At 37.5% G+C, this 22,926-nt stretch overlaps 1 protein-coding gene across 5 annotated transcripts in view; it reads right to left on the bottom strand.

The window, feature by feature from the left end:
* Nucleotides 1-1,262: 1,262 nt before the first annotated feature.
* The window catches only part of YLPM1 (YLP motif containing 1), a 45,411-nt gene continuing 23,747 nt past the window's right edge, over nt 1,263-22,926 (bottom strand). For 3 of the 5 annotated variants that reach the window (XM_058027338.1, XM_058027339.1, XM_058027340.1), the window contains 6 exons: nt 22,827-22,910; nt 21,303-21,389; nt 18,278-18,329; nt 13,363-13,493; nt 11,759-11,938; nt 1,263-11,407 (listed from right to left, as the gene is read on the bottom strand). In XM_058027338.1, the coding sequence (XP_057883321.1) occupies nt 11,792-11,938; nt 13,363-13,493; nt 18,278-18,329; nt 21,303-21,389; nt 22,827-22,910 (501 nt within the window). In that variant the 3' untranslated portion in view covers nt 1,263-11,407; nt 11,759-11,791. Of the gene's footprint in view, nt 11,408-11,758; nt 11,939-13,362; nt 13,494-13,621; nt 15,547-18,277; nt 18,330-21,302; nt 21,390-22,826; nt 22,911-22,926 lie in introns of those variants that run through there. The other 2 variants (XR_009114621.1, XM_058027341.1) reach the window with 2 other exon arrangements.

Below are 22,926 nucleotides of genomic sequence, written 5' to 3'. Positions count from 1 at the left end.
TTTTTCCTTTTGCACACCAAGAAATAATGTATGACTTGAACCACGGACCAGGACACGTGAACTGGGGCTCTGCCAGGCGCCACTGCAGAGCAGCAGCCAGGTGAGCTGTTCTCTCTTGACTTACTCAATGAAAGTCCTGTTTTGCCAGTGGGAAAGGAGTCACACAGCCATGTCTGCCCTGGCTCACCAGCCTGCTGTAGCAGCTCAGGTGGAGAGATGAGGATGCTGGAGAAGGGAGATTGGAGCTTTGCCCAGACATGACACCACAGACTTGACACCGTGACAGGGAGGCCATCCTGTAACCCAGGGCCTTTTGAGGGAGATACTCTGATCAAGGGCACACAAAGGAGTGAGCACAGCCAGCCTCTGCTGGAAGCTATCTCCACCACCCAAACCCCACAGGCTGGTGCTTGTCTTGGAGGGGGGTGGCTGGGGTGGGAGAAGAGGACAGACAGGCTGCGAGAGAAAAAGCACACATGTCCATGCATACATATACACCAAACCAAGAAATTAGTTTTTAAAAGCAGGCCTGGTAGAGAAGGATTGAGAATGGCTATTCAAGTAAAACCAGGGAGAGCTGTGCACAGATCTGAAGAAAAAGCAGATTTAAGTCAGCACTCAACACTTGTGAGGACAGAGTTCATATTCATATACTAATTCCTTCTTATCTAATGACACTGGCTCTGAGTGGCAGGTGAAGTCTCATGTTCAACATTTTCCTTTTTCCGGTAACATACAAACATTAGACCTAAAATTTGAGAAAATTTCTGTTTTTCTTTCCTTTAGATAGCTTTTAGCATCTTTACAGCAAGCAATCCCACCTGTCATCATCTTCTGCAATATTTCTACAGGCTTTCCAAATTTAGTCATGTTATTTGGCACTAGGCTTTTGATTAAAAGTTTAAAGGGTAATTTTCACTTTATGTACAGGGGTTAAACACTGTTCTTGTTTTTGCTAATCCAGTAGAACAGGCACTACAGATGACCTACTAAGCAACTCTTAATGACACAGCATAAAGTCCAACTAGCATGAACTGAAGTGGCAGCTTCCCTCCTGGTGTTTATTGCCTTCAGATTAGTTGTTTTACTAGATTTAAAAGGATAATTTAAAAATGTGCCAGTCTGTACCCAACAGTTCAATCTTACTACAATCATAGAAAATAACCAGCTAAAACTAAGTGGTGAAGTGAAAAGGTGAGTATATGAAAACTACAAATGGAGGAAAAAAAACATGACACTTCAAGGAAGATATTTTACTGGATTTCCCAAAGCACATTAGTGTCACCCACAGCTTTACACAAAGAAATGATAAAAAATACTTTGCATTATTTAAAAAATACCTAACATGTACACATATAAACATGTACCTATACATCTCAATAGAAAACCTCTCCTCATTTGGTTCTCAGAGAGCAAACACAGAATATACCACAACTTAAGTAATTGTTTTTTATGTCTACTTTCCAGATTATTAAGAAAATGTAACCATAAAGAGAATAATAAAAGCCACAAAGAGTTCATGCTCAAGGGAAAAGTGAGGCCAGCCCTATAGATCTGTGCATGTACTGAATCCCTATTATTGGCATTGCAACCTGTTGAAATAAAAACAATTACAAAGGTTTGTTTTGGATAAAATGCTTTAGGGATAGTACCTACAGTTACAAAGAGGTAGTGCTGTAAAATGGTGTTTTTCAAACCCAGAGTGCTTGCCCCTCTTGCACAATCATTATAAAGCTGAACTATCACCTGTTCATGTTTCCCAATGTCCGAGGCTGCAGCTGTGAGCCCACAGAGCTTCAGTTTGTTGGAAGGCTGTGCCCATAAAAAGGCATTTCCTTCTGAGCACAGAACACCAGGTGCTTTTTACTTGGCAGTGCTCTTCAAATAACCTCTTGGGAAAGCACAAGCTCCAGTGTAGCACCCAGAGTCACTGCTGCTGTCAGAGCTCCACTGCTCTGTGACTTCAAACAAAACATTTTTTCTTTGACTTCAAACAAACCACTTATTCTGCAGCTATCTAACCCCCGAGCTTCACAGCAATCACCTTCATTTCTGATTAAACTTCTAGTAAGCAATGTTATCCAAAAGACCAGGGCAATTCTTACAGGAACTGGAAGCATCAGGAAGTAAGAAACATCATCTTGGTAATGGTCTTGTCAGTGACAGCATTCATGGCACAGTTCTTGGCTGTAATGAAGTTGTAGCAGACCAGGCCAAGGAGGGAGTGTGTGATCTGGTGAGAAATGTTCTGCTTCAAAAACTTCACGTAGCTTTGATTATTTATTGAAATGTACAGGAGTGACAATACTATACTCACCCATGCATCAGCACGCAACTGGAGACATGTCCATTAACACTGTATGACTTGCTTGTGTAAGCATCTTCCAAACTGCAGTGTAACCAGGATGCTGCTGGCAACGTTTTCTGCATTTGAATAGTCATACTGACCAGGGAAACAAAATCCTTGCAGGTCCTGGGCTTACTCATAAAGATGAGTGCACGCCATTTTTTAGAAAGGGCCACCTCATGCTAGGAGGAATTACCTTTGGATTGGTGTTACTTGACAAGCTACACTGGAGAAGATTGCAGTGGCACAGAGCATCTGTTTGGTGCAGAACCAATTGTTGTTGTGTGAACTCTTGAGTAGCTAAGACAAAACTACAGAATCATCTTTCTCTTGAGCTCCTGTAAGGCTGTTTCTGTAAAACTGCTTTGGGTACGTCAAGGAAGAAAAACAAGCAATTTCTTTCCTTTACACCCTCAGCAACACCAATGACTATCCCATTTCCTGGTATCTAGTGGTATTGATACACTCCAAACACCACATCACCTTTGGTGATGATTTGCCTCCAAATTTATTGCCAATGAAAAGCAAGTTTAGCTCTTCACTGTGTCATGAATCACAGGCCAACACTTATGTGGGAATACTCTAACTTGACAAATAATGAGTATGAAGGCCTCAGTCAGTAACCACAGTTATCAATACAAGATCTTACCTCTCTTAATATTACTGTGTGGCCTGTTATGTCAGCCACAGTCAACCATCCACCTCAGGGCCATCCAACTGCTTTTTTCTGCAGAGGCTGTTCTCTGGCAAATAGTGGCAGTAGCAGTCCTTTGCAGAGCAGCTTCTTATTGTAAACGATGCTGGAACCAGTGTGGGAGATGTTCTTTGGGAGCATTGCACTGACATCTCCTGAAAGCAATATGTAGTGCCCCGAAGGCCCTTTTAGAAAAGTTTACTGTGCCTTGCATCATCCCTGAGACATAGTCATGATCCAAAGATCTTGCTGCTTCAGCAGTTCACAAAACAGCTCACCATTTGTCAAAGCGGCTCCTATAAGCCTTTTGTGCCAATTCAATTGTCTTTATTCAGTCTATTATTGAATGGAATTCAGTCTATTATTGAATATGTTTGCAACCATTCAGTGACTTTTTCCACGGGAAATAAACCATAGAATTGCAAGTCCACACCCAAAACATAACATCTCTAGCACACTGAAAGCTAAAGCCGAGAAAGGATTCTCAGACTTAGGAAATAATAATTAAGACATCTGGGGGAGAAGAAGGTAGAGAGGATAGAGAAATGCAAGCACTGTTGATGTAACTCAGATATCATGCAGGTGTAAAACAGAAATCTGTAGAAGTAATGAAGTAATGACAAGGTAAGTATGGCGTTCCCAAAAATCCGGTCCTACCTGGGAAAGATCTACACGTGATAGCTCTAAATCCTGTTACAAATAAAGGAGCACTGAGAATTAACAGGGAGGAAGGTTTTGTGCAGATGCCTCTCCAATGTCTGTTTTTCCCCATAAGATATTTAAACACAGCTGTAGCACTGGGAAAGTGTCCTGCCATGATAACTGATTTCTGCACTGATAAGACTGAGCACACAGTTATGTTATCAATACACTTGACCATAGCATGCCTTCAGACATTGGGCATGCCTCAGCACATGAATCCACATCCCACACAATTCCAAATGACAAGACACTCATCCGCCATCCTGCATGAAGATGGAGCATTCCCCCAAATGCAAAATGGAAGAGGGAGATCCAAAACATCAGTAAAATAATTGCTTTAAAGGCATCTGAACATTCTTCTCAAGCTACATTTGAACCACATACACTGCAACAAGACTACAACAGGTAGGCTTTGGAGTAAAAATGAGGCTGTTTATGCCCAAGTTAACTTCAGGGTCATCTCTTCAGCCTTACAGCAGACTTTTCTCTGGCTATTGAGAGAAGGGAAAGGACATACAAATAGTTATATTCTTAATAAAGCAACATGTAGATTGCCAACTTCTTGGAAAAGAATATTCATGTTCCTTCCTAACTGTAAAGCACCTCCTGCCAACTGTGCAGCACTCATACTGCACATTGTGCAAACCTATTTGAACAGTTGGCGTTACAGCTGCAAGTTTGTTCCATTGTGACAGATCTCCGTAGTGCCTCTGGATCCAGCTGAAGTTCTGAGTCTTCTTAGCAGAGAAAAGTTAGCAGGTTCTTCTACAAGAAGTATCCTTGGTGTTTTGGCTTGGATATTTATCCTTATTTTTCTTCACTCCAAGAAGAAAAAATCCAAAACCAAAACCCACAAAAGATGCAATAAGAAACTCTGGAAGGCTTCAGAAGCATTATTTCTTACTACAATATATTTAAAGACTTAACACTCCAAAAGCAGGTATTAGAAAGTTAAAATCTATTTTCCATTAGAAGTCAAGCATTGTAAAGGTTTCTAGGAGGATATATATGACCGTTCAATTTTGATGCCTCTCATTATAGCAGAAGAAAGATCTTTTTCCATGTTTATACTCAGCAGGTTCAATGAAGCACAAAATCTTGACTGTGACCTGCAAGTGGTACTCTACACAATAGTACAATGTTAATCACTGATTTTTTTTTCATAGAAAAGCAGCCTTTCCTTCATGAAGTAGAAGTTACTGGTTTATAACTGTATCAGGCAATATGAAACCAGAGAAATCAAATTATTCTGTAATCATAGCATGTTTTTTTCCCCTGATTTAATCCTAACGCGAATTCAATGCTTTAGTGCCATCTCATTGTCATTACCTGAAAAATCTTGATTTCTGGGTGACTAATTGAGGAGATCTGGTATCAGACTAGTTGATCTGTCCACGCCTTCAAAGAAAAGAATTTGGCAACTGTAGTTCAAGGGAAATTGGACCTCAAAGCATAGCAGTAAAGACTCATTACTTGCACAAGTTTTGAGCATCCACAGATGAATACATTGAAACAATGTGGGTGTTTGTCTGCAAGGTTTTCTGGCCTTCAAACAGTGATATGGTCTTCTCAAAAAACCAGAAGCCACATACATACAAAGGCTTGTACATGGGTCAGTAACAGCAGTCAAATAAAACTTTTATTACTATTTGCATCAAACTTACCAAAACAGAAAATAAAACACCAACCCTGAACTGCTGTTTAAGATATCTTGTCATCCACATATAGTGTATGTCACCACTGAAGTAATTTTCAATAGAAATATTTAGAGTTTCTGCAATTAAAGGCTATTTACACTCTGACACGGAAGACTTGCTGCTCTGTTCCCTTCCTGTGCTAATCCCAGAGAATTAACATCCTACAAGATTTAAACACAAAACATTTTAGATTTCAAAGACTTTTTTCTTTCCTTTGGTAATGTTTCAGTTTACATGTAACCCTTCAAAAGCTTCTTCAAGACAAACTGCTTTCTAAATCTGCTTGCTCAACTATACTCTTGACCTGTAGGCAAAAAAATGGCAGGGATTAATTTAAGATTCTCCTCCATAAACACATATGCAGCCAGTAGCTAAATCAGACATCTCAGACAGTGGAGCTGCTAGCACATTCTACCCACACAAGACAGATTCCAGCTCTGATAATTAGAGTAAAAGTACATGAACTCCTTTTCCTTCTTTGGGTTTGGTTTTCCCCCCCCAAGGACCACTGCAGTTATAATTTCTTTCCAAAGACAGCAACATCACAGGAATTGATGATGACAACCTTGCAGTCTTCAGGTATTTTTAAGAGTACTAACTGTTAAAACAGTAACTTCATATAGGAATATACTGGTCCCAGCAGACAGTTCAGATGCCCTCCTAAAGCATAGCATGAGGAATTTTTGGTGTAAAGCTGAACATCCATTCATACAGGTGTACATTGACCAGTTATGGAAACAAAAGTTGTCCCTGTACACACATACAAGGGAAACAGTATAGAGAAACACTTGACTGACAGACACTCCAGAGACAAGCTGTAGGGAGAGGTCTCCCCCTGCAAAAAGATTCAATCCGAGAGTTCCATGAGGTAGAAAAATCTTAGGAAAAAATGAAACTGTGACATTTCCACCAAGACAACTTTACATCTTTGGTTTTGCATATTGAAATACTAAATCCTACAATTCAAAGAGACTAGAGCCTTCTGTCAAGAAACCTGACACAGAATAGAAAATATAAGCAACTTCAAAACACTTTTGCCTCTCCATTTGCACTAACTTGCTGTGCCTTTGTTTGGTAACAGTACTTCAGCTTACCTGATTTAAGCAAAATTGTGAATAAAAATACATTCTTCTTCCAAAGAGTATTAATCAGCTAGAAGGTGATAATTTACCTGAATGGAATATTGTTGTTACTAATTTTCCAATTTACATTCAAGAGGAAGACGTAAGGCTCCAGGCTACAGATTCAGTACCATGCAAATTTGGAAGAGAAATCACAGTTGCTGGAACACTCCAGAGGTAAGAATAAAACAAAGCAGTTTCATAATGAAGAAGTAAGTGATTAATCCTGAGCAGAAATAGTAAGTGTTCCTTGGAGTAAAAAGCCCTTTAGTTTGTTGAAGGATTATGACTCACGCATGTAGAAATAGATGAACAGAAGAGAAAACAATTCTGATTTAAGTTTTACAAGAGAATAAAGATGATTGTCCTAGAGGCACAAAACCAGAAATGTGCCATTCATATTTTAAATTCTATGAAACTTTTGTTCTTTGTCTTCTCATTTCTCTTATGACAAGAAAACTAAGTATAACCACAGTTTAAGAATAGCTGATGCTGCAAGTGCACAGATCTCAAGTGAGATGGCCACCTCTGCTCCTCAAATTTTACCTCATAGTATGCAAGCTGTCCTGCTGCAGTTTCATCACAAATTGTCAGTGGACCTAAGATCAGAATTTAGAACTCATTTTCCAGAAGTTATCTGGGAAACATTAAACAGTGAAGAGAGACATAACAGAAAGAAACCATGTATCTATTATTATTTAGCTTCCTGAGGATGCATGCCATGCGAACATTCCATAAGCAAAGAAAACGCAGTACTGTTTCTCCTTTCCAGTCCTTGAATGCTGAATTACAATACTCCCAGGAGAGTTCCAGGCCTTCAGTTCAGTCAGCTCAAAGCTACCTAGCTGCATGCTGCCAGAGACAGCATGAACTTCATAGTAAAAAAGCATCTTTTGCTTCCAAACCCAGCTCAACTACATTTCTTCAAATCCCAAGGTCTGTCCAGTATTGCATGGGTGGCAACAACATGAGATGGCACAGTCTGCTAAGGGAAATTGTCTCCTAAGGGCTCAAAAAATGATTCACCATGACAGCTGCATTTATATAAATGAACAAAATATTTTTTCTTCTGGTAATAATAAATTTGTTTAGATGACAGCAAGGTGTCCCACAAGCAAAATTACTTTATTCCTTTCAAAAGGATTCTCAAAGTGTCCTGATGATGTTGAAATCTCAAACTGGGAAAAACTGATTTTGGCTGGTGAGGTCATGCTCTTCTCTCTCATTTGAAAGCACACTACCAACAGACTATACTTCTGTAGGAATCACACTTTCTAATGTGACTTGCAACTTACAGTTCTATGATAATATTTAACTATTCAACTGCATTAGACATGGGCTTTTTGGGGATAGGTTCATATTTGCTTCAGTGTAATGTCACAACTCTATTTTTCCGATTCAATCCTTTCAGAAAAGATTCTACTGAAATCTTCTCAGTATCCCCATGGTTACCTGAACAGTTGCTCAGAGATTAAAAGGCTTTTGAAAATATTTAAAACAACGCCTTACAAAGAGAAAAGAGCAGTGATGAATTCTATGTATCAACAGACAGGCAAGGAAAAACTAATGGGCAGGGTTAACAAAGATGACTGAAGCAAAGTCCAAAAAATGCCAAACTCAACTTGATGAGTGAAAAGTAAAACTAACTTGTACCAATACCAATTCTTCCCTTCAAAAGACTCAGAACTAATAATGCAAAGTAAGTTATTTATCTTTGTTGATGTAAAAATTCAAGGAAAACAGAAAAACAAATTTCTAGAACTGACCTAATACTCTCGGCTATTATTTCACTCTTTCTTACCATAATCAGACCATAACACTTAAAAAGCAATCCTACAGTAAAACACAAGGAGACTGAGGATGACAACTGTGCTCTATTCACATAGCACAGCATGTTGCACATTCCCTTGCAAAAAACCACATGTACTTATCTCATGAGACAGGTAGCTTCAATATTAAAAAGGCAAACTGACTTGAAAAAAACCTGAAGTGTCATAAGAAACTATAATTCACAGAAAATACTGTTTTAACAGTCAACTTTGCTGAGAAGGTAGCAACTCCATTCTGCAGTAGCAGATATATTTTTTCAGAGCTGAATTTTTCAATATGATGCACAGAAACAGCTCAACTTAGAGTTAGCACAAATGCATGCATGGTCAAAGATTGATCATTACATGAGAGTGCTAGATGCATATCTTCCTTAGATACCAATGAAAGCGGAAATTCATTCTGCTCAGTGCTGTGAAAGGTTCTACTGACAATTTCAGCAAGCATAAGAGTAAGAGCTAAATCAGGATCAGGACAATGTATTCTGTACTTAAGGACTTCCCAGACAAAAGCAAAATCACTAATTACCAAACTCTGGTTAGAAGCCAAGCAAGGGATTAGCTAGCTATTCTCAATTCTGCCAGCATCAATGATGAATTTTTCCTTTTTGCTTGTTTTCTTCAGTCACTGAATGTCTGGAGTATGTAGAATCTGCTATAGGTTGTAGTTCTGGCATAAGTTATTTTCTTTCAGAGCCACTTCCCATCAAGAAGTTGAAGAGTGGTCTGCTAAGCATTCAAACCAACTGAAACAAATGGCAAAGATTATGGATACATTGATATTTTTGTGCTAAAGAAGGGGAAAACAACTGAACTTCAGGAAAACAACAAAACCCAAGCCTTTCGGCCTTTTCTGGTCAAACAGTCTGACAACAGTCTACAATGGTATGTTTTCGTAAGTGAATTTTGCTTTAAACTTCAACACTGATATATTTCCTGCCAGTTCTTATCAGAGTAAAATATAATTTTATGAATATTCTCTGCTCATTTTTCTTTAGTTCTACATGCACCACAGAATAAACAGCATGACATAACCTCTCAGTATTATCTGCTAAAATAATATAAAAATTTGTAAAACCAGTAAACACTATAACTTCTGACAGACACTATCCATTTGAATGCTCCAGAAGTACTCTTTAGTCTGAAAAGAAAAATGTTAGAAAAGGATCTAGTACAGTTGTATTACCAAAAATACAGGCAAAATCACTATCAGTTCTTAAGAGTCAAGAAGCAGCATCAACTCATGGTGTGCCACGAGAACTTCAGTTTTGTTATGAAAAACTGAGTATAGACTGAAATCCATTTTACACATACCTGAGAGTAACTTCTCCAAAGTGAAGCTCACCTGATTTCCACAGCAATACACAGTACTCATTTCTTGTTAGCTATTAGTTTTCCTTTGCCGACAATTCTCCGTCACAATTCAAAGAGTACTTACTGAGCAACATTTTAGAAGCATATATGCTATGTAAAGTAAGTGTATGCAGAAGATGTACATTTAATACCTTCTATTTTAAAAATACTGCATTCAGGGAGCTCAATTTTCTTGTATTAAACATATTCGGGGCATAATACAAGTTCAGCTATTCCCCTTGTTTACTGAAGAACTTTTAATCATGCACCACAGAGAAGGCTGAGAAGCAGCCAATAAACCAAAACATTAGAATGGCAAACAAACCCATCTATTACAACCATGCTCTCCTTTAACAACCTAAACTACACCATCACACCAGAACAAGCTGATTTACCAACCTAGATGCAAAGCACAATGTAATCACACAACAGAGAAGGAAAATTCAGGACTTCATTTTCTTTCCTCAGAAAGATCAGGAGGAAAATTCAATTCAATATTAAAACAGCAATCATTTTCAAATTTAAACATCCTTCCTGATATGACATCGTAAATGCAAAGCATTTGCTTTGAAACCTGTGAGGACATAAGAAAGTTTTCACCAGCAAACTCAATGCTCTGCAGAAGTGATATCCCAGCATCTATGAAGAATCTGTACCACTTTTAGTAGTGTGGACTGTTACTCACTCATCTTTTTTTTTCATCAAGCTTAACACATTTATCAAAGGTAAAGAAGGGTATAACTTCTGGTCTTTGTCACTTCTTTTAATGATGTATCTCTATGACTCAGTAGACTTATGAATGGAATTAAATACACTGATAGGGATTAGTGTTGAATAAAAGACATAAGAAGACCAAAACAAATTTTCTAGGCTGCCCCTCAGAAAACTCTATAGTACCTGTTTTCATATTGAGCATTAAAGACAAGTTTTTCATACACTGCTACCTTGAACATTACAAAACCACCCAACAGAATTCATACTCACGTAGTAACGAAAATTTGACATAACTGAGAAACTAGGATCCAAACATAATGATATTCCTGCTTTCCAGGAACATGAACTCCTAAAGGCCAGCAAGACCTGGGGTCTTAATGGATCTGTCTATGAGAAAAGAGCAGGTGAAAAACCTAGAAGACAGGACACATTCCAGAGTATCAGCACAGTATGTCTTCCAGGTAAGGATGGTTCTGAGCACTAACATGTGAACACAGACCACATTCAAAATGTCAAACAAAAACCATACTACATGGTCCACCAAGAACACTGAGTTTATAGTGAAATTTATTGTTCTGCTTCCTAATACAATAAGCTACAAGGTACATACAGTATAAAACGAGAACATCCACAGAGCAAAGGTGATAAACATTCTGTGATGGTACAGTGGAGGTAACATCTGTCTAATCCTTCCACTTCATCCCACAAAGAGCAGCTAAAACTACTGACCCTCCCCCTCCCTCCCCTCCAAAAATATTAAGAAGTAAACTTTCTCTCTCACTTAGGAGTAGTGGGATTCATTGAGTTTTTTGAGGGCACTGCCAGTTATCTGCCAGTATCTCAAGAAAATTGCTGAAATTAAAGTAACAAAGAAAAACTGTGAAGGTGGGAGTGACATGACCCATGCAAGATGCTCATGACACCTTGGTTCACTTCTCCGCAGAGCAAATGGCCTGTAAAGAAAGGAAAAGTTTGTTATGTCATGTAAACCAGCAATTAACATGGTTAGAATTAAGATATAATAAACAACATCTGAACTCAACAGGACTAATAGGCACACAGCTAAACTACTCTAAATGGAACCACAAGCTTCCTGTAATAAGGCTGGGAGATCTGAGAGCTGATAATCCTTCCCCCTTTATTGTCAGGTGATGTACAGAAGGGTGCATGTCAACACAGGCACAGCTGACACCTACTATACAAAGTTCCAAATCAAATAACCTTGTCTGGGAGAACTCAGCCTCAACTCTTGAAAAACAGCAAGGCTACAAACATTGATGGAACAATGGAAGATGAATATTTACCTCAAAGGCACGAAAATCCACTTAACCACTTTTTCAGATATACTTGGTGCGGTTGAGGGCTCTCTCGGCAAGGTGACCACTTTCATCTGTTATCTTCTCCCAGTCAGTCTGTCCAACAACAAAACCGATGGCCCTTTTCCTGTCAGCATCTTTTTTTTCTTCTAGATCTGCCCATCGCACCTATGGAGAACATCCTATCAGTACAATAATCTTCTAAGAAATCCTGATATGAATCTAGGCTTTCCACTGCAAGTAAGAATAAAAGAATGCTAATTTCTACTCTTTTTCCTTAGAACAGGTAAGTATTATTTTTTTCTGATAGGTAAAGAGGGAAATTATTTTTAACTGAATGGACCAGGTGTTCTACGGAGCAGACAAAAGGTATAGATGATAAGCTTTTTCCATTTCAGTGCTATAGCTCTGAGACTTGAAGTGTAACTACTACAATTATTTCTCTGTTCAAAGCAACACTTTCTGCAGGAAGAATTATCCAAGACTCATTTACTGTTTTATTTTTATGGAAAATCTGTCTTTCAATTGCACAATGGAAACATCTAGAAGATGACTATGAAACTACAGAAAGACAGTGTTAAAGAGCAAGTCAGCAATGAGTAAATGAATGAAGGAGTTTTCTTCTCTAGCTTTCATGATATATTTCTGTTTAAAATTCTCCACTATTTCTTTACACTAAGTAACTTTTTCATACGTATGTTATTTCCCCATCTTTACATCTCCTTATCTGCACTGCACCTCTTCGTGGCAATGCAGATCCCTTTAATTTATCCTGTTTAACATACACAGTGACACTCCCAAAACAAGACACCAATGGGAGGGAGCAACAGGAAGGAGGGAGGAAGAGGTGCAATGGAGAAACGCTCCAGGCCAGAAACTCAGCTGAAACACACCATTGCAGGACAATGAAAAACAGTAAGTGAAAAGCTCTTCTCTGCACACTGATTAGTCTCACTCAGGCCTCTGTGCTACTGGGAAACGTAGCCTTATCAATTATCTGCCAGCACCTCCCTATCCTCAATCTACTTGGATTTCCCCTGACATTCCTGCTGATAAGCAATGTCAGTTTTCTTCCACCATCATCTCCTCTGCTAGTGCCTTAAGTACCTCCATTTCTCTCAGACACACTATCCAGTACTACCAGTTTTCTATTTGACATTACAGAGCAAATTAATACCCAAACACTGATAGCTAATTCAAATTACTGCTAGTGGCAAAAGCTGGCCTTTCTATTTTACAGAGAAGAAAAAAAAAACATTACCTCCTTCTATTACATCTGTCATCTCCCTCTATGATTTTTCCCTTTTTTCACAACAGAATTTAAACATGCAGCACTTGGTATTCAGATCATGTCACCCATAGTTAATCTGTATTATCTACAATTCCTAGCTCTGTTATAACTAATATGTTTACCTCTGGAAGACCCTACTTGCAGGCATAATTTCTTACAGAATCCAATGGAACAGCAAAATGAAAAGGGAGTCAATGAAATTCCCATATTCACAGACAATGAATGACTTGATATAACCTCTTTTTCACAGAGACCATTAAAGGGTTATATACAGACAGTAAGTCATTTGAAAATTTATTACCCTTTTCTTTCCAGGTTCAGAAGCACGTGTATCATAGTCATCTGGAAGCTGCAGATAATCTTCTATTCTGCTGGCAATTGCTTCCCAGTCACGTTTTCTTTTAGCGCCAGTCCGCAATCCGTCCAGCTTGTCTGAGAACAAACACAGAGCCTCAGCGTTAAGGGAGATTATTTTTTCTATTATTCACACAAACAAGACAAGAGTGGAAAAGTTTTCAAAAGAATGAGCAGCAGAATTTGTACATCCAGCTTGTCTTGACAGGTGTAATGATGAGAGTTGAAATAAACTAAAGAAGACTCAACACAGTTTTCAAGTTTTATTGATCTTTCATGTTAACTGTGTGGCAATAACACCCAGTGTTGTTTTCCATATGAGGGAGAAAAGGTTTGCTCTTCCGGATCTACATGGAGTCTGCCCTTACAGGTACAATATAGCCAACAATAGCTGGGAACCACAGATCCATCTTTCTGTATTTGAACACAATACTAAAGCTGTAGCATTTTTTCCCAAATTTGGGGATCAATACTGTGTCATACATGGCGTACATGCAGTTTCAGGGAACAAGTGGCAATTATATAACTTAATGCATCAAAGTCAAGTTTTTGAGATACTGTTTCTGCTAAACAAAACACTCCTTGGAAAGCCTGATTCTCCCCTTTCTTTTTCTCTCCCCATAAGGCAAACCACTTAAAAAGTCTTCCAGGACTGGGAGAAAAATATCTCAGAATCTTTTCTTTCATGGTGTAAGAGGTCAGTCATGAATATTTGAACAGTACATTTGTCCAACAGTCCTCTTTTTCTTCTTTTTCTTATTGAACCGATACATGAGGAGAAACAATTCCATTACTAGGTTCTAAAATTTTGTTCCACTTTAGACACTTATTCTCAGTAAAGAAAACAACACCTTCTTGAAATTATGTGGCAAACTGTCTTTGGAAAGGAGATGAAACATTCATTATAAGATTATGAACAACAAAGCATGAAAAGGAAAACCGGCTCTACAAGTCAAAGGAAATTCTGTTACTTCTGTCCATGTAAACTACCAATTTATAAGCCAACAATTCAAGTATGTGTAGAAGGAACACTAAGCTTGGCAATTACATTCATTAAACAATTACCAGTGATGTTAGAAATACTGTTTCAAAAGTCACTGTTGTAATTAAATTCACCCACAAAAGGCCTCAGAAATAGACCAGATACAAGGCAGCATTATTTTCTGGATAGCAGAAGATGATATTCAAAGGTATGTACTTAAAGAAACTCAGTTCAGAGATGAGTTTTTTACTTAATATGGGAGAGAGAAGAGTAACAATGGAGATAATGTGAGGCAATGGTACTGTAGACATGCTAGTATAATTTAAAGTCCATAAAGTTATTTCTCCCTCACATACCTCAAAACCTTTTAAAGACTCCACCTCTGCCCCATTTCCCTGAAACAGATACAGAACTTCTTCTAAAAATACATTATAATCCCCCTGCTTCTTAAAATAGCCAACATTTAAGAAAAATGTTTGGAATATTTGTATCTATTACATTATTTAGTTAAGGTTCTTCTTTTGCTCTAAGTTAAATCTGCCAAATTTGATGTTCAATCTCCATAGAAAGGCGACACTCCCTCTAGAAGACAAAATTTATTTATACAATATTCCTCTATTACTCCAGCTACATTCAATCAGTGTAGGTCATTTGCGGCATTAAGCATTTTCCAGAAAAAAATAACATTGAAGAGGAGATCAACAAACTCATCGAGGAGCATTTAGGAACATGAAAAAGTGAAAATGTAGGAGTTTTCTGTTGGCAAGTACCTGTAGACAGACATATTCCTGTTGGAAGGAAGCTATGATGCAAGCTCAGCTCATTACCAATGTGAAAGTAAGTTAAGTCTCCCACTCCCTGCTGCACACCAAACAACTGAAAACATTGCCAAGAAATGTGTAATGCCCAAATGTCAGTAGAAAGCTCAGAAGCTGTTCTGAATATGCAGTTCCTCTCTGTCCCTTTTTGTTACTGCTACACAGGATTTATTTTAAAAAGATATGTCCTTCCATGTTTGAAGCTGGATTGCTTTTCCAGAGAGGTCTGCTTCCATCCATACTATTGCAGTTCAAGGTACATGTGTCATGCAGCAGATACTACACAAATGTCAAAAACCTGCCACAAAGGATTATTTCAGAACGTTCTTTTCTGAAAATGAGACAAGGTGTCATTTTGTAACACTGGTGCTTGTGATTATTTATGGCTGATGATTACTTAGTGTTAAACTACTGAACATAATTTTATCATTTCATGTTTAAAAACAACAAAGCAGAAGCATTTCTGAAAACCCGCAAAACTTAAAAACTCACCTGTAAAATTTTTAAAGTAACATCTGAAAGCAACTAATTTAATTAGCTCCTTCAAAACCTAAATAAATCAATCAGTTAAATTTTGCCCTTCTTACACAAAAGTCACAAAGTTTTATGTAGAATCCCATTTGTATTCTAAAGCAAATTTTACAACGGTATCAAAGTTTCAGGTACACCGGAGCCCATTTCTCCATTCCTGAAAGTTTGTAGAATTTGCCACTAAGCCACACCTTGAAACAGAGTATTGCACTAAACACTACAGTCAAATTTTTAAAATTAGAGCCCATTACTTTAAATTTCAATAAAAGAACCTTTGTGCACTATGCACTGAGAAGACCCATGAATAGACTTTCAGAATGAAATTGTGGCTGTGCACAGCATATAGGAAAGGATAAATCACACACATACCCAAGAGGAATATAAGAATAAAGTAAGTCTGCGCTAAAGCAAGAGCTCTGGGTCATATGTTTGGCAATTATCCCAAGTCAGTGTTTGCAGTTAGAACTCAAAACTTTTCAGACATTTTCTGAGGTTTATTACAATCAGCAAGATCTTACTGTGCTCTTACTAGATGTAAACAACAGCTACTCAAAAAGAAAACAAAAAAGGAAAACAAGACTCAGAGCATCATTTTTGGAGTCTGCACTTACGTCATTCTGCAAATGTTCACCCTCTGGGACTAAAGAAATAAACCTAATGGCCAGCTCCCAGGAAATAACTCAGTCTTGCAGTAACTAATGCACACCACAGCTCACATGCCTTTCCAGAAATAATTATAATTGATCATCTACAATGAAGCCTTATTGTGAACTAAATATAGTAACTCTTACTCACAGACTGCAAGTGCTTCTAATGTACACCTTAAGCTAAATATTCACTGTCCTGGCAGAGTAATTTTCCAAAGAAACTGTATTTTTTACAAAGGAATGCCTGGCTTTTTTAAAACCTAAGTTCTGTCAGAATTTATTTTTAATCCATAGACTTACATATATATGAAACCGAATCTAAAGGGTAGTTATAAAAGTAAAATTGTAAATGTGGATTTAATAGAAAGCCCTTCTCAGCACCTGGATCTGTCTTGCAGTATGCTAACATCCAGTTTGTTAATGAAGTTTGTCTGTTAAAGGATTATTTCAACAGCCTTGCAAGTAACTTACTTCAGTATAAAAGTGACCCTGCTGCTTGCTCCCCATTTTACATTTAAGTGGAAACTGTATAAAAATCATGTTTTTTACATGATGAAGTTTTCATTACGGAAGGAAAGAACACAGTTCTTAGCATGAATTTCAGAAATAATTGTACATTATTAAACAAATCACTGCTTATAACAAAAATGCAGACCAATCCTAGCTTAATTGTCTAGCTGCCTAGCTGCTTGGTATGCCAAAACCATAGAGTACAAGGTGCCTCTGCTTGTACTGCAGGTGCCACATCATCAATATAATCCACAACTATTTCTATGACTTAAAAGAGAGCACAGCAGGAGAAGAGATGGTGTAGCTAAGTCCTTAACAGCAAAAGGTGAAAGGCTGCTGTATGCAAACCAGACCTCCTAACTCTATTTCTATAGTGCAGTTGTGATTTTGGTTATTGGAAAGTTATGTACAGGGCTGTACCACACATTAAGAAGCAAACCACAAATGTTAAGAAATATGTGTCCCATTAGCTATTTGTGACTTCTCAGGGACATGACACAAAAACAGCAGTTCTGAGCAGACTGCCTAGATAAAACCTTCATTTAGAACTTATACTGTTCAGTAAAAAAAAACCCATAACAAAACTGATCATAATGACCAGAAATCCCTTTCCATGAATAATCCTTTCACCATAGCTGTGGTGCATGCATTTCTGCCTGAAAGTTGCTTTTGACTTTGCTAGAATCCTAATATCAGCACTATGAGAACAAAAAAGTACAGCAAAAATTGTGCCCTTATGCTCCTGGAAAGTCCATTTTACATACTACTAAGAAGAATTCTATTACTCTCCTGGAACTGCAAAGCATAATGAACTTTAAACTTTTCAATGCCTAAGATGCTGAAAAGATGTACTGACACCTAATAATTCAGAACCAACTACAAAGCATGCCACTAATTTGTCCTCACAGACATCAATTTTGAAAAGTGAGAAGCATCTTCAATACAGTTCAGCTATGAGGCATGTCTCCAAGAATGCAAGAAGTTACTGATGACACTTAGGAAAAAAGGTATGCAATATGAAAAAGTACAGTGCGATGTGAGTTGATCGTTGCTTATATAAAAACAATAAACACAGAAAGATGAAGAATATAAATACTGTTTTTTTCAAATTTGAAGACAAAATACTTTCCTTGACCAGATGGAACAACAATTAATGAATATATAAAACAGTGATGATTATAAAGTAGTAAAGTCTCCTGCCTCCGGCAGAAGATGAATTCCTGTTCTGTACAGACGCTTTTGCAGTTTCAGACACATGTATGAAATCAACGCATTTATTTGTCTTTGCGAGGAGGCACAGTAAAAACAAAAATTAAAGTCTTGCAAACATCATTAGATACCAACTATAAGAAACAGGAAAAAATAAATACCCACCTAGCTTTGCCTCAGAAGTGTCCATCTCCCATTTGCTTTTCGGAATGTAACCCTAAATCATACACAGAAAGAAGCTCGGAGGATTAGAGAGAGACACACATGCATATCACTTAGGAACTGGAAACAGAATTACAACGGGAGTTCAAGGAATTTCTTTTTGTAAGGCACAATTCCCATTATCAGATGGAGACCAATTACTTGGTATTTCAGAACTTCTGCATCCACTTGCCATTCAGTGATTTCAGTAGCCCTTGCAAATCATTACATGAGTGCTGCCCTCTGCAAACAGAGAACTCCAGAATGAGTCTGACAGACAGCAAAGGCACACAAAAGTGTGCAGTTACTGTATTGTATTATTCCAGGTGGCAAAGTCACACAACTTTCAGGCATAAGGAATATTCAAAGCTTTACAAACACAAATGAAAAAGTTACCGTAAGTTTTTATGAACACATTCCCAGATTTAGTACACACAAGCTTCACTTACTCCTTTTGAAGGGACATACTAAATTAATGTATGAGTGGTTAATCCACAATTAAACATTTTTTTTTTGTTTAAATGAGAGAATCTGCTGAGTCGCTAGGATTTAAGTATTACTTTTAATTTTAAAATGGTACTCTTAGTGCAATGATTCTTATAAAACAATTTTGCCCTACAAATAACATCACCATGTGTAATGATCTTTAGCCAGTTTATTCTTTGTAAATGAGCATAATGAAAATGAATTTGGCAAAAAGGTATTTATTTAAGTTAGCCTCTTGTTGTATTTTCTTTTTATATTCTTTGACAAATAAATTGTTACTAAGCAACCCTCATTTCAGCTGTTCAGTTTAGGTATAAAAGTACTTATGTTCCTCTGCAACCACTTAAAAAAGCTCAAGGTAGTGAATGGAAGCCCTCCGAGAGAATTTAATTATTTTTTAGAATGTTTTTTAATAGAGAGGGAAAAGAACTACTCTAGAAGATTTCAAGAAGAAAACAAACAATCCACAAACCAGTTTCATTACACTAACTTCTTTCCTGCTTTATTTATCGGTTGCTTCCACTGTGGTAAAAATATATGTGTATTTGTTAATACTATGTGTTACTAAATTTGTGTATTGCAGTAAATTCCAGAGAGCCACACTGCATTTGATTATATTCAGCACTGCCCTTAAAAAATCCTTGAATGACCTTTTTCTATCAAACATATATCAGTGACTTGAGGTTATCAGATCTCTGGATTTTCTTGGTTTTAATCAAATCTGGAATTAATGCAAACCAAAACAGTTTGTGCTGCAATGTTTCCTTGTAACAAATAAATAAACTTCATGTATATACATATGTTTATACATTTAAATCAAGTTGCACTTTAAAGCTTGCTCAGAGAGTTTACACCACAGCTAAAAGCCTGCATTAAATAAAGTGATGTGGGAAACACTGGTGAGAACACTAAGTTAAATGTATCAATAATTCATATCATCAAGCACAGAAAAGCAGGAATTGTCTGAATGCTACAAACAATCCTATGGGAGTTGATAATAGCAAGAAGAGTGACTTTGATGGTGTGAAATGGCCTATTGTGTGCTGAATCTATACAATATCCTGGTCCTCAAATAGGATAAGCAAAGATTCAGACTTTATCCTTTGGTACAAGACAGTTGGATATTTAAAAGATATCTGCCAGATGGCAGGAGCTTCAGACCTCCCTTTTCTTACAGGATTAAATGCAGCAAAATGAATTGCATAACCCTTATCAAATGCTCTCAAAAGGGCAAGAGATACCAAATACAGTGTCCTGTTCCACTTTCTGTCTGACATAATTCTCTGAGATTAGCCATCTGACTGAATTCAAGAGATTACCCAGAGCAGATAATGCTCTTTTTCACATCTTGTGCATCTGAATAGAACACATTCTTATATGCAGATTACTTTTTGCTTTCTCTTTGTCTCAAAGAAAAGGCCTATTGTCATAAGTGCTGTACATTAGGACACTCCCCAGAACCCATAAACACACACATACACACACAGATTTATGCACAGATGTCTCAAAAGCTAAAGAAAACTTTCTCTTTTAACTATAGCTCATAGAAATGGGACTAGCAGCCATATTCTTGTAAACATGGATGCATCTTTGAAATGTTCTAACCACACTTTATGCAGTCTCATATTCTGCACCAAAGAATAATTTAGTAAAGAGAATAAATCAGTCATGTTGAAAAAAACAGATGTTTATTAGAATCCACATTTCCTAAGCTTTTTAAAATTCTGATTTCAACTGCTTTCTGACCTGCCACTCCTGACGAATAGTAAATTTCCATCCAGGAAAAACACTCTGTTCAACTCAGACATTTTTGGTTACTTCCTGTTTATTGAACTTTAACTGCTTGGTTGTGGGCACCAAGATTTGAGACATTCAGCTCGTCAAGCACAGACCAGTTGCAGCTCCAACACATACCAAGAAGTTACAGCAGGAAGCCTTTCGTAGCCTTTTAAATACATACCTAAAAAAGCCAGCCCTCAGGGCAATTCTGTAACCTTTATTTATCCAAGAGACCTAATGCCTCACCTTGGAAATACCACCTGACAAACAAAGTCAGTCAACCGTGGCAGAAAAAGCAGTCTTCATAACTGTTATCATGTACTGTGACAGCAGAGGAGAGTTCTTTAGACACGTGAAAGGAAATAAGCTAAATTAATCTTTGCCCATTGTTCCCATCCCTCCACTTTGTGTCATTCTTAGATTATCTGGAAGACAGCACTATTATGTATTGCAATTTAAAATATCTCTATGAGGCATGTTAACATGCTCTGCAGACAATACTGTTTGTAGCACATACTCACATATTCTTAGAAATAAATTAGGAAGAAATAATAGGGTTTATCATTAAAGTTCTCCTAGAAACGTTTAAGTAAAAAACTGATAGAAACATGTGTGTTAAGACTGCACTGCTAAGAACGGCAATGGGTTGGCATTTGTAAGTCTGAGATTCTCTCTCAAACACATTAATGAACAATTTGTTAGGGATGGCTGATGTGTCTCCTACCAGTTCACTTTCTTCCTCCTCTGCTGTGTCCTTCTTTGCTTCTTCTTTCTGGTCTTCAATATTTGCATCAAAATCCTCCATCTCCACCTGTTCCAAAGCACATGCACAGACTTACAAGGCTCTGTCTGGATTTGAATTATCATCTTTATAACACAGAAAGTAGAGATGTCCAAATTCAAATAGAAAAGAAAGGATTCAGCTTTGAAAGTATGATGATGCAATATATAAGAATCCTGTGTCCATTCTGGCTTTCCTAAGAAGCATGTTCTCTTCTAGCAACAGTGACAAAGAATATTCTTTACAAAGATTTTCTGGGGAAAAGCAAAAATTGTTCATTCCTTCCTTCACACGCATTCCTTGCATTACCACTATCTGTGACACCAAGATACTTTCCTTGCTTCTCACACAATCACATTTAAAAACTTGCAATCTCAGAAAAAGTTCTTAAACTTGCCATCTATATATACCTGGAATGGCTGCCTCTGCATAGAACATCTCTACTGAGCCTTTATCTTTTATGGTTTTTTTTAATCACAGAAAAGAATAATAGTAACCACAGAGTTCAGCATAACAAAATAGAAGAATGATGACATAACATCTAACTCTGCTCATCTAATGCAATACTTTCTGGGCTCCACAGCTGTACTGGGGACCCATGCATATACTCTGGAATATGTAGAACTCCTCACGTCTGTACAGTCCTTTACATAATTTGCAAAACCTTGTAAATCCCAGTCTGTCGTTCTCTGAACCTACTTTATTGTGGAACCTTTTGCTGTCCTCTTAAAGATTACTATTTTCCAGTACAAAGAATTTGGAGATGCAATAATAACTTGCTAACATTGTGACAGCCTGCAAAGACTGTCTGTCTACTTCAGCAGTTCATCAGTTTCTATGGCTGTGTTAAGAGATGTTCTGACAGCAACAAGTGGTTCATTCAAAAAGACCACAAAACTGAAACACTAATCTATCCCCACAGCTCCTGACAAAACTGCTAAAAAAGAATGCAACAATACAGTAGGCTGACACACCAAAGATGCATGTCAAACTGCAAATGAAGTGAAAAGGCAATTTTAGCCTTCTGCTACATGTGATTTATTTCTCCATTCTCTGCTAAACATCTGTATTTCTCAAAACAAGGACCGAGTTCAAATTTGTTTATTTCCTTATCTTACTTTCTCAAAATATTATCTAAATGATTCAGTAACCTGTAAAAAGTGCTGAGCTTCATCTAAGAGTGCAAAGTTTCTCTTTAATCTTCTTAATTGGTATTCAATAGTTGCTAAGAGCAAAGTGACTTCAACTCTTGCTCAAAGATGCCCAAGTCTGAGCTTCAAAAAGGTGATAAAAGGTAAAAATATACATTTATGTTTGGGGTAATTCATAATAACAAAATACACTTTCCTGACAGTAATTTTGGCTTTCTAAAGTGCCTTGCTGTGATCACATCTTTGTCAGCTTCATATTTTCAGTACAGTGACATTGACCTAATCTGCAGTTTTAACAAGCACAGAGATTCCTCACCTCTTCGATAGCAGCATCCTGCAGCAGAGAACGAATGTCCAGGCGCATCATGTGGCGTGGTGCTGCCTCCCAGTGATCAGACATCTAACAAAACACACAA

The sequence above is a fragment of the Melospiza georgiana genome, chromosome 6, assembly GCF_028018845.1.
Source record: "Melospiza georgiana isolate bMelGeo1 chromosome 6, bMelGeo1.pri, whole genome shotgun sequence".
Lineage (NCBI taxonomy): Eukaryota > Metazoa > Chordata > Aves > Passeriformes > Passerellidae > Melospiza > Melospiza georgiana.
The sequence above is the reverse complement of the archived record's forward strand: the minus strand, read 5'-3'. Positions and strand labels throughout refer to the sequence as shown.